The sequence below is a fragment of the Micropterus dolomieu genome, linkage group LG22 (genome assembly GCF_021292245.1).
Source record: "Micropterus dolomieu isolate WLL.071019.BEF.003 ecotype Adirondacks linkage group LG22, ASM2129224v1, whole genome shotgun sequence".
Lineage (NCBI taxonomy): Eukaryota > Metazoa > Chordata > Actinopteri > Centrarchiformes > Centrarchidae > Micropterus > Micropterus dolomieu.
In genome coordinates this window covers 1,281,250-1,293,820 of record NC_060171.1, presented here as the reverse complement: position 1 = coordinate 1,293,820, position 12,571 = coordinate 1,281,250, and the positions used below count along the sequence as shown (strand labels likewise).

At 41.6% G+C, this 12,571-nt stretch overlaps 1 protein-coding gene across 1 annotated transcript in view; it reads left to right on the top strand.

The window, feature by feature from the left end:
* Window positions 1-12,571, top strand: part of itga11b (integrin, alpha 11b) — a 41,163-nt gene extending 28,592 nt beyond the window's left edge. The window contains exons 21-29 of the mRNA XM_046036981.1: window positions 1,500-1,576; window positions 3,338-3,421; window positions 4,912-5,026; window positions 6,079-6,192; window positions 6,372-6,458; window positions 6,562-6,672; window positions 9,726-9,821; window positions 11,538-11,651; window positions 12,376-12,571. Coding sequence (XP_045892937.1) covers window positions 1,500-1,576; window positions 3,338-3,421; window positions 4,912-5,026; window positions 6,079-6,192; window positions 6,372-6,458; window positions 6,562-6,672; window positions 9,726-9,821; window positions 11,538-11,651; window positions 12,376-12,456 — 879 coding nt within the window. The 3' untranslated portion in view covers window positions 12,457-12,571. The remainder of the gene's footprint in view (window positions 1-1,499; window positions 1,577-3,337; window positions 3,422-4,911; window positions 5,027-6,078; window positions 6,193-6,371; window positions 6,459-6,561; window positions 6,673-9,725; window positions 9,822-11,537; window positions 11,652-12,375) is intronic.

Genomic DNA, 12,571 nt, shown 5'->3' with positions numbered 1-12,571 from the left:
GGGGGGGGGGGGGGGGGGGGGGGTTTAATTACATCAAACATACAGAACAGCATCAGATGTCAAAGATAATAAAGAATTACATTTAGCTAATAAAACAGCTGTTACACAGTCAGACTAATGATAGTGATTAAACAGAGCAGGACGACTGACAGCCAGTGACTAAAATCCTTCATTAGGCTAATGACCGTCCTGTAAACATGATCACAGCCCCGCCCTCCACTGTAAGGCCCCGGGGGCCCCGCTGTACACATGCCTGTCTGAGTAAAGTCAGGTTATTGTCAGCTTCCTCTTAACGAGGCTGTGGCTGCTGGATCAGGTGAGACGTATCCGGAGGGAAACAGCTCCAGTCTGCTCACAGAGACGATCAGAGGCTGTGGAGGATCTGCAAAACCTCAAAAACAGCAGGTCCCACATGTTGGGATGACCGGACAGTTAGACCGTCTGATAAAACAGTTAGAAAATTGTAAAATGATGAGACCTAGAGGTAAAAAGGGGTTTGACTATTTATATTCTGGTTAGGATTTAAAAGTTTTTAAATCTCTCTATGTACGGTGGAGGAAGTATTCAGATCCTTTACTTAAATAAAATACCACTCTGTACTGGTACAAAGTCCAACAGATTCATCTGCTGATTATTTTCTCCATGAACCGATTGATTGATTGGTTTGTAAAGAGCCTAAAGTGCGTTATGAACAAACTTTACAGTTATTACAATCACTCAGAGGAGAAGCAGCACGTCTTCACATGTTACAGGAAAAATCACTTCAACCATCAAAATAGTTGCCAATTAGATTTCTGTCAGTCATCTGTGGTGGACAGTAAGTAAGTACATTTACTCAAGTACTGTACTTAAGTATAAATTTGAGGTATTTGTACTTTATGTGAGTAGTTTCTTTTCATGCCACTTTATACTTCTGCTCCACCTCAGAGGGAGATGTTGTATTTTTTTACTTCACTACACTTATCTGACAGCTTCAGTTACTTTACAAAGTCAGATTTGTACACACAAAACACATGAAGCGTTTCTAAAAAATTATCTTTTGTTAAACTCCAACAGTTCATACAAGCACAGCTGAAACTGTTAAAAATTAAATCGCAACTATTTTGATGGTTGAAGTCTGTAAAAACAAAAACATCAAACCATCAAACAGTCAATCGATTGGTGGAGAAAATAATCAGCAGATGAATTCATTAAGAAAATAAACTACAGCAGTAAAATCCTGCTTTTACATAAATGCATGAGGAATAATAGTCTCGTGATTATACTTTCATACTTTTACATTGTAGTATTAGTACTTTTACTTAATACTGAATCGTTTCAGATGTACTTTGGGAAGTTTAATTTACAACAAAACATATTTTTTAAGCTCTTCATTTGTTTTGTGTGCCTGTTTTTTTTTAAGTAACCAGTAACTTAAGCCCTGTGGCATAAAAAGAAAAGTACTTGAGTACGTCTACTTTCTACATTCTCCCACTACTGACCGCTCTCTTTCTATCCAGGTATTTTTCCATCTGGAGTTTGAGTTCAGCCGTTCTGTCTTCCTGGATCATGTGCGGGTCGTCATGGAGACCAGCAGGTGAGACAGCCCATGTCACTGTGACGCTAGAAAGACTTTGAGAGAGTTGGGAGGCGTTTGGAAGGAGGACGTGGGTGAGAAAAGGATTTACTTTCTATTAACTAAGTATTTATTTATTTTTTATTAAAGTGGTGTGTTTTCAGTTGAAACAGGATGTTGAGAGGGGACGAAACTCATGCAGGGATCTTTTAAAAGGGCAAACCAGAGACAACATTGTTCAAAAATATGTGAGATGTATATCTTATTCAATAAGAGGTCACCATTAAAGGAACTTTCAAAGAAATACGATTATGGAAACACGAGAACATGAATTATTGGTAGACTTCTGGATATTATTCTGGCTAAGTCTCGGTGAACATTTTGAGCTAAATAAATAGCTGCCCAGGTGAAATACTGTATTAAGTATTTTATGAATATCCAAATGGCACTTTTTACATATTAGATCATGTTTAAAAATTGCAAGTTCAGAAAATTGCTTGAGGTAGATATGCAGCTATCTATTATTTTAGTAATCAAGTACTATCAATATCATTTCATTGGTTTATCTTAATTGGATAAGAAATACTTTTTCTCAGCACCCCCGGTAACGGGATCAGCTGTGTAGCTCACATCACTGTAACGTACCAACCCAAACTCAACCAGTGGGAAAACAAGAACAACAACTGTACTTTTGTACATTTAGAAGCTTAAAACTGTGCGTATCTTCATCTCAACTAGCAATCTTTACTTTAAACATTAGCGTTTGAGGTCCGCTTAGTGGACTTGATGCGTAGACTTGCTGCTTTCTGCCGTGTTGTGCTCGGGTAGTTCTGTTTTACAGCAGACACACTGCTGTTTTCTTTTAGCTTGAAATGATCCCAGACTGTGCACACTTTCTGCCTTTTTCTCTGGCCTGTATCTTCTTCATCCCTCGCTAATTTCTCTCCATTTTGCAATCCACTACATTAAATCACGTCGTCTTCACTTTTCCACAGCGGAAGCCCGTTGCGCTGTATGTAGTGATATGGATTAAACGAAGCATTGACGCAAAGAATTAGCTTTTTAGTAATCGACTTTCTCTATGTATCCTGTCAGCCCTGTAGTTTGAGGGTTAAATTAGTGATTTAAGGTTTGGGTTCCTCACAAGTGCAGAAGTACAAACGTTTGTCTCTGCGTGTGTTACGACCCCCACCAAAGCTCGTTACACGTGGTGGTCGAACACAATTAAGAGTCCAGGAGTTGTGTCAAAAAACACGCGTTTATTGAAATAAACATGAAATTTAACTCAAACAAAATAAGTCATCTGGTGGGCTGGCCAAAACAAACAAAAGAAAGGGAAGCCCTCCGTAGGATCTGGAGGCTTCCCCTCTAAATATTCCCTAAACCAATCCCCAACTAAAGAAAAGAACAACTATCAAAAGAATTACACTACATCTGCATTCACCATTCACACATTGGCGGAACAGCCGCCAGGGTTTCGGGGTTCAGTATCTTGCCCAAGGACACTTCAACATGCAGCCTGGATTGAAACTCCGATCTTTTGATTAACAGGCAACCCTCTCTTCCTCCTGAACCACAGCCGCCCAGTAGTTATGGCTCAAATTAAACATGTTTTTTTTAAATGTAACAGCATGTTATTGTGGAGAAAACATCTGCTCTCACAGTCACATTGTAGGGACTCCATTTAGGGACAGACTTTTGTTCTTGATTGAGGTTCACGTGAGGACTACTGGTCTCAGGGAATTAATGTATGTCAATGCAATGTCTGATTGTGTGAATCAGTGAGGGAGAAGAGGGATACCCGGACGACAACATCAACGACATCCTCCTCCCTCTGAAGTACCAAACTGACCTCCTCTTCACCAGGTGAGTGACAGCGATGAGCCGTCCTGTTGATCTGAACCCCTGAACTGTTGTCATGGAAAGAAATGAAAAGGACGCAAAAGAGAAACAGATTCCAGGAAATATCTAAAATATTGTCTGTCAGTGGTTAGCACTGTCGCCTCACAGCAAGTGTGGAGTTGCGTGTTCTCCCCGTGTGTGCGTGGGTTCTCTCCGGGTGCTCCGGCTTCCTCCCACCATCCAAAGAAATGCAGTCTAGGTTGATTGGTGACCCTAAATTGTCCTTAGGTGTGAGCGTGAGCGTGAGTGGTTGTTTGTCTCTGTGTGGCCCTGCGATGGACTGGCGGCCTGTCCAGGGTGGACCCCGCCTTGCGCCCGATGTCAGCTGGGATTGGCTCCAGCCCCCCCCCGCGACCCTGTATGCAGGATAAGCGGTTGACGATGGATGGATGGATGGATTGTCTTTGCTGAATGCAACAATTTCAATAAATGTGTATTTGGTTTGAAGGACCATAAAGTTTTTTCTGACCGTGCGAATGACAGGCGACTCGAAGTTTGAGACGTCATCACTTTGATAGTTACTCCATTAAATTTATTCCACCGCACACACGCCAACGCACACACACACAGCAGTCCACTACCTGCCCCAGATGTCTGTGATACTGCAACTGGGTGTAGCCCTACTCACACTAAGCAATCCGTTAAGTTTCAAGCCGCCATCAAAGACTCTTGCTCAAGGAGAGACCGCAATCCCGCCCTTTATGGTAATATTAAAGTGTTGCGCACTGCTTGTCGCCGGCGCACACTAGCAAGCATATTATCATTTGTAGCGCTGTACTAATTGGAGGACGCATCAAAAAGCCACTAATACTAAACAAATAAGCTGCAGTTAATACAGAGTAATACAGTCGGCTACAATACAACTGAGTTCATTTTCGCGGGTCGCTGCCTCAACCTGTTCGCTCAAAACTGTGCGCACGACAGCACTGATGGTGAAGAAGTGCAGCCGTCCTGTCAGTCATGCGATGCGCAGCGTAGTTCATCAGGAAAGTGTGTTCATTTAAGTCTGTTTATCTTGTTTAATATAAATAAAAATATGTACTGTCGCCGCACAGCAAGAAGGTTGTGGATTCAAACCCCCGTTGCCCCGGCCTGTGGAGTTTGCATGTTCTCCCCGTGTCTGCGTGGGTTCTCTCCCACCGTCCAAAGACATGCAGGCTAGGTTGAGTGAGTGGTTGTTTGTCTCTGTGTGGCCCTGCGATGGACTGGCGACCTGTCCAGGGTGTACCCAGCCTTTCACCTGATGTCAGCTGGGATTGGCTGGGGGAGAAGCGGTTGGCGATGGATGGATGGATAAATGAGGCATGCTAATGGGCGCTGAGCTCCCATCTAACTACATTTTGTTTTTGAAAGCTAGCTGTGATTCAGACCTGTTTTGGGTACAACATGCTAAAGCCAAATTAAGACTTTAAGTATGTTTTATGAAAGAAACTCTTCCTCTCTTCTCCTGTCAGAGACCCCAACACTCCTCGCTTTGAAATCAGAGCAGACAGCTCATCTTCCTCCTCCTCCTCTTCATCCTGGGACCAACCAGTCAGCAGCTCTCCCACCTTCAACCTCACATATTATGTGAGTAACAGAAACACAATCACTTCATCCAGCGAGTCCAGGACCGACACGGGAAGAACCGTCTCACTGACAAAGTGGACACACAGTAGTCTGCACATATTGTTAACTGGAAAAAACCCTGAAACAACGAGCTGAGTGATGTGACTTTTCTAGATTTTTGGTGTATTTGTTTATTTGTCTGCCTTTTTAACTGAAGGCAATTTGACACGTGACAGCAGAAAAAGCTCAGGTGTAAATATTAAAATGAACGCTTCAGTTTCGTCGTCCTGGTGTTGTTCATGCTGCCACTCGATGTCACGACTCACTGGGACACTTCCTACAACGACAAGTCAAAATGCCTTCTGTGAAAAATGACAATGCCTAAGTCTACAGCAAATAATCTTACAAGCTACTGGCCGGAGGGACGTGAAATTAACTGTGGATGTTCATGTTCCTCGGGGGATGAATGCCTTTGGCCAAAAATATAGCTCCACTTCACGGCGACGCAGAGCACAAGAACTGTGATTGTTCAGCAAGTCCCCAGGAAGTGCTTTTTACTAGTCAAACCAGACATTTTCCTGTAGACTTCCCTTGTAACAGAAGCGGCTGTAAAACGGCGGGTACACGTCTCGTTTCACAATCAGAATTTGATCTGTTCAGTCTCATTATATTTGGAAAGTCTAGGTGGTGTAAGAGTGACGCAGACACCGACGCACGAGTATGGATGCTCGTGACGGCACCCCTGGCCTTTCCTCAACCGCCACCGTTAGGCCAAAGTCTTCACGTCACTTCACATTAAAATAATCAAATCCAATATTCAGACTGGCCTAAAATTTACTGAGCACTTTCATGAAAACAAACTCAATCTATTTTCAGCTTTCTTAAGGCAAAAAACTTTTCTTGTCTAAGAATTATCACTAAAGTAACTACCTGCATTCATCCTCAAACAGTAAACCCCTTTCATTTTAGTGACTCCTTAGTGAAATGCATGACAGTTTAAGCAGGAATGTTTCAGACATCACCGAACACCATTATGGTTTTTCAACGCGTTTCTGTTTTTAATAACGTTTCAGATCCAGAACCTGGGCATCTTCTCAGTGCAGGACGTCCTGTTCAGGGCTGATATCTGGGCCGTGACCAGGCAAGAAAACCAGCTGGTGAACATCACAGACTACAGCATCGAGCAGGTACCAGGGGAAATGTTAAAATACAGTTTAGTCATTTTAATCAATAACTGCTGGGAAAGCTTCTTCAACCACAAAAGAAAACTCATTTTGAAGATTTGGTTTTACCACTTTACAAAGTGCAAGACGGAGAGAAATAAATGTAATCCAGTCACACCTGAGCTTTCTCCTCTTTCTCTCAGCAGGTAGCTGGGTCTCACTGCATGCTGCCTCAACCCAGAACAACCAATCAGGTTACAGCCGAGGACCTGTCTCAGCTGTCACAGCTGGTAAGACTGCTGACGTTTCAGTTGATCTCAGGAAGCTCGAGGAACGTCCAGGAGTCCAACTGAGTTACAGAAGGCTTTTCTTTTCTTCTCTCTCTGTGTGCAGAACCACAGTAACAGTGTGAGTCTGGCGGTCAGGTGCAGACTGAACCTGCCGGCCTCCAGAGAGCTGAAGGTGACGCTCAGAGGACGACTCCAGATGCCTGCTCTCCTCGCAGTGAGAATTTCTACGTTTTCACTTCATGAGACAACTACTAAATCTTAGTTACTGTTGCTAAGTCTGACAAACTATCAGCACCGCCACTGTTTATCTATGGCCTCCCCGGAGAAATAAATTGATCAAATTTGTTGGAAAAAGCGATCTCAGAAAGAAGCAGACAGTTTTGCAGTTGCATTATAAATTTGAAGGTTGTATTCAGGCTGTCAGACTCAGACTGAGTCAAACGGACGTGAAATAAATGGAAGATAGAAGCTAAATCCTGCCGATCACACAGTACAAGTGAACCACCGCATCCCTCGACGACTGAGACAAAAGACAACGATATGAACGATCAACGCTGTTCCTGTACAGCTGGTCGGCCCCTGTTCGTTATTACAATCATTAAAAAGCAGAACAGCAGGACTTTATTTTGGGTAGCGACTGTAACTATTAAAAGATGCCCCAGGAACAACGTTTGACCAGATCTTGGAAAAATACGGCAAAGAAAGCTAGAAAACGAGTGTTTTTGCATTAGAGTCAATGGAGTGCAGCCATGAAAGTGTCGGAGCTCAGTTAGAGCGAGTCCTATACTGCGCTGTGATTGGCAAGCTGTGTATTCGGGGCGTGGTTTAGCGAAGGGGCAATTGCAACCATCTGTCCAGTCGACCACTGCCCCCTAACCTAAGAGCGTAGGACAGCTACGGTGGCTGACACAGCACAAAAGGTGTCTCTTCTGAGACAGCAGAGAGTGGCCAGTCAGGAAATGAGGTTTCTTCAGGTATATTTATTAAGAAATTATATTTACTTAATTATTCAGTAAAACCAGATGTTTTGGACATGGAAAATGTGAGCCAAGAGTGTGAAACACTGTCACTGTTTCTGCACCACAGTCCTTTATAAACCACACATTAGATAAAGGTTAGACAAACACTGACAAGGGAAACACGTTCATTCTCTCTGTGATTATGGACCCTCGCCAAAACTGCCCGCCAACAATAATATCTGGCCCGCTGCCAGATTATGGTGCTTTGATAGCGGCTGAAATAGATCTCAGTCATGACAGCTACAGTTACTCACATCATCACTTCTGCTTTAGTGGTTTTGCCTAAAAAATAAAAGCACGAGGAGTTTGTTTATAATGCTTTATTTGTAGTTGAACTGAGCTTTTACTTTGATTAAGGTCAATTAAGGTGTCACTCAAAAGGTCAATATGTCGACGCGTTTTTTGTTTACATGCATAATCTCTCGGTAGAAACAGAGGAGGAAGAAGTTCGGGTGTCTTTTTTTCATGAACCGACTAATCACAGCCTGGAGGCGACGGGACACTGAAAAAAGTTTGATGCGCTACAGCAAAACTTTAGAAATGTTGAACTTGTTCTGCATGAATGATTATTGACGAGTAGTACTTAGCATTAACTAATTTGAAACTGACCACCATGTAGATCATTTTTCTTACACAAATTTAATGAATGGAAACAACCCACACAAATAAAACTGCTGTCCAACTGGAACTAATATTATACTAGTGGTAAGATATATAGTAGGCTATCTGAAATTATAATGAATACACTAACATTAGCCCTAAACAGGGCAACATGTAAATGGGTACCAGCAGGGCTGGGCAATAAAAAATAATGATTATTATTTCATTTCATTGAACATAACAAATGTTCAATGAATGTTTAATTCATTTGAATCATAGACAAATCAGCACTTATTTCTTTATTTGGATGTTTATTTTGCTGAAGAAAAGGGACTGAAAACAGATTTTACCTAATGTTACTCATGCATATTTGTTGTTGAATGTTCTGCACTTAGATTTGTGAAGTGTCCACTGTTTGGTGGCACAATTAACTTTCACTCAGGAGCAAACATCAGCCAGTAAACTTGAAAGAAGCGATGATTTGACATTTATCGTGATAATTACCGATATCCAGTGATATGAATTTTTTAACATTGTCACGATTTGTGGTGTGGAGAGGGTAGGGCAGGTTGGAGGACCCAAACGCAGGACGCAAAGCAGAGGACGTGCAGTTCAAAAGTGATTTATTCCAACAAACAAAAGGCGAGCACACTTACTGGCAGTGGCTGATTAACAGAGTCCAAAAAACAAGGTAATCCAAACAGAAATCCAAAATCCACAGAAACAGGGTGACGAGACGAGCAAGGCAGGTGATGGGGATCAAGGTTAACGAGGCAGGCAGAGAGACAGCAGACAGGGACAGCAGGCAGGGGAACAGAGAGGCAGATTACTGAGGGGGGAAAAGACAAAACAAGTTACTCAACACTAAACAGAGGGGTGGTGATGGCGCAATGGATAAGACACCTGCCTCTGGTCTGAGAGACCACTGTGTCCCTAAGCAAGACACTTAACCCCTAGTTGCGACCTCTGACATGTATAGCAATTGTAAGTCGCTTTGGATAAAAGCATCAGCTAAATGAATAAATGTAATGTAAACATCAGAGTAATATAAATAAACTAATACCAACAAGGAACACAGACAGAAGCTAAAGTTAAACAGAACTCAGAGCAGACATGGGCAAAACAACACAAACCCTTAAGACATGAACTAAAGAGACAAGACAGATACTAAGTAACTTAAAGATGTGGATAAATAATAATAAAGGCTACACAGAGACTAGAGCAGAATGAACAAAATCAGATTAATTAATGAAACTGGCAGAGAGCGTAAATAGACAAGGTTGGAGATCAGCCAGTAGTTGTTGGCTTCCTGTGGATCTAAGCCTGGCTTCCTGAGGATAGGGGTGACTGGAGGGTTTTGAAGTAGGAGGGAACTACGCCAGATTCCAAGGAACAGTTGATAAGATCCACCATAATAAGTAATAGTAACGTACATAAACTGTTTTTCCTGTGAACCTCGAGAGAGTGACGTTGGGTGTGTACTGTTTTACCGTGTTGGTGTTTAAATAAAGAAGATTATTCAAGAACAAACTGGAGCTACCTATTAGGAGAACTCCACTGAACCAGAAAACAGGGTTACGCTACTGTGCATTTGTGGTCTTTTGTGTGCTTTTTAAAAAAAACTTTGGTGACTGACGACTTGTTTCAGGTGAGCTTCAGGTCCTTGGAGTTACTGACTGCTGCCTCCATCCAGCTGGAAGCGTCCAGTCCCATGTTCCTGCAGGAGGACCGACCGTTCCGACAGGTAGGACTGATGCATTCACACATTTAGTTTATTCATCCACACATTAAAAAAAGACAACATTACGACTTGACACATAGTAAAACACCGTGCAGGGGAGGTTTGAAGCCAAGAAAAGGCTTATAAAGTTACCACCTCTCTAACTCTGACTCTAGTTACACTAGACAGCAGTGAAAATTAAATACAAAAGTCTTAGAAAGATCTTTAACTAAAGATAATTTAGATGATGATTGTGGTGATGCGGGTAGATTGTTCCAAAGAAACTGTCCTCTGTATTTCAGTGCATGTCTGACAAAATGGGAGCTTAAAAAAGTCTTGGGTCAAGTGGACATATTTATACAGAAACACACGGGTTTGATCTCTGTCGGTCTCACAAGTTGTTGTGTTTTCTGAGGAGAGGAGCAGATGCATTTTATCTCATTATATAACTTTTCTTTTGGATTTGCAGAATCTTATTCAGGTAGGTGGGGCAGCTGGTGGCCCAAACAGTACTTTAATATATGATATTTTGGGTAAATTATACTGAAAATACGAGAATGATTTATCAACGAATTAACTTGACCTGACCACACAAATTCAATATTGTGCTTCCCTTTTCTTTTGCGTATATTTTCTTTTTGTTACGAAATATCATAAAATCAAGCTTTATTAATATCGAGTGAAAGTTTGTTCCTCTGAACACACGTGAATGATCGAACAGACTTACTAACTGAGGATGTGGCTGAAGAGGGAATGTATTTATGGATTTCTGTATAGCTCCAAGCATGACTTCAACATATCTAATGGCAGTTTAATGCTTCTGTTCAGGTGCCTCTAATCAATACCAAGAGCACCATTAATACACCAAACCACATACGAGTGCCAGCTGCACCCAAAACACTGATAGATAGTCTTTGAATATGTCAGTTACTAAGTGAGTGTTATTATATATATATATATATATATATATACTTATTACCTGCCACCAGACACAGTGTAATGGCTCAAAAACCAGTCCTTACCCACGGATCAATGAAGTATTTCTGATCCTGATGTAAACTGGACTAAACATGGGCCTTTGCTGTCATCTGCTGTCAGAATGTATTATTACAGCCAGTTATGAAGCTGGCTGTGATAAGAGAGGAGGTGACAAAAAATGATGAACACCTGAAAATAAAATGTTGTGTATGCTTTTATCAGTTTACATCAGTTCTGCCTGATAGGCAGTGATGGAAGAGGTACAGTACTCAGATATGTTACAGTGTCATAGAGTAGAAATACAAGTAAAAGTCCTGCATTTACAATTTTACTCAAGTAAAAGTACTATTAGCAAGTGTAAGCATCAAATATAACGAAAAGCAAAAGTGCTCATTATGTAAACTGGTTTTAGAATAATAATAATAATAATAATAATAATAATAAAGAATAAAGATATATTTTTGGATTATAATTATTGACGCGTTCATCACTTTATTGTTGCAGCTGGTAGAAGGTGGAGCAAAGTTTTTGCTGGATAGGTTGTGAATGGTACACGAACAAATACGAGTTTGAATCTACATGATGCTTTATATAGTGATTTTTTTTTATAGGACACAAGGTGAACTTTGGTTAATAAGGCGGGTTCACCCTCTGCTGTTTACCAGGTTTTATCTGCAGCATGTTGAAAGCTCAGCGCTGTCAGAACGTCAGCAAAGAATAAATGAAAGCCAGTCAGCGGATGATATGTATTTGTTACTGCAGATAATCCTGGAGCTGAGGAAGGAGGAGGATTACATCATCCCCATCTGGATTATACTGGGGAGCTCACTGGGAGGCTTGTTGCTACTGGCCTTACTGGTTCTGGCCCTGTGGAAGGTAAATGTAAATGCTCTGTATTTGTATAGCACCTTTCTAGTCTTTGCGACCACTTAAAGCGATTTAACACTATGTCGCATCCACCATTCACACAGCGGTGGAACAGCCGCCAGAGGCAGTTCGGGGTTCAATATCTTGCCCAAGGACACTTTGACAGGCAGTCTGGAGGAGCCGGGGATTGAACCGCCGATCTTTCAAATAGCACAGCCGCCCCCTCTCCCTGACTGATTCCTAAAGATTTTAAAAATCATCTCAGATTTATTGTCACAACAATGTTTATTTGTTAAATAACAACGAAGCTGTGTTGTTTTCAGTAAGTGGTTCAGTTTAAAGCAACATTATGTAAGATGTGGGATGTGTTGTAGTTCAACGGGTGTACATCACTGCTGTTGTAATTAAGGACAGCTGACGAGTGATGCTGAGCCCGGTTATGATGCCCGCTCACCCGGCTTGCTGATTTGCTCAAGACATTGCTAAAAGCCGAACATCAAGCAAGCAAATTTTAAGATAAAATTACTACATAAATAAACTGGCCTGATTTAGCCCACAAAGGATGCAATTTGTCATACCTATTGCAAAAATAGAAATTACAACACATTGCCTTTGACTTAGTGAACCGGTTATCCTCAGTTACTTACAGTTGTCATCATTTGAAATTATCTCCAGTCTGGAATAACAAACAGTGTTGATTGATTTCAAACCATGGATCTGTTTTCCCGCTCAGCTCGGCTTCTTCAACAGACGGAGGAGACAGGAAGAGGAGGAGCAGCCAGTAGCCAATGGGAAGGCAGCAGAGGAGCTATAATGTGTTCGCTCGGTCCTCGCCAACTTGTAAAGTCACAAAATGTGTCTCGAGTTCTGTACCTGTGTGGTTTTGGTCACAGAACTCAGACATAAAGACATAAAGAAGTTTGTTAGCA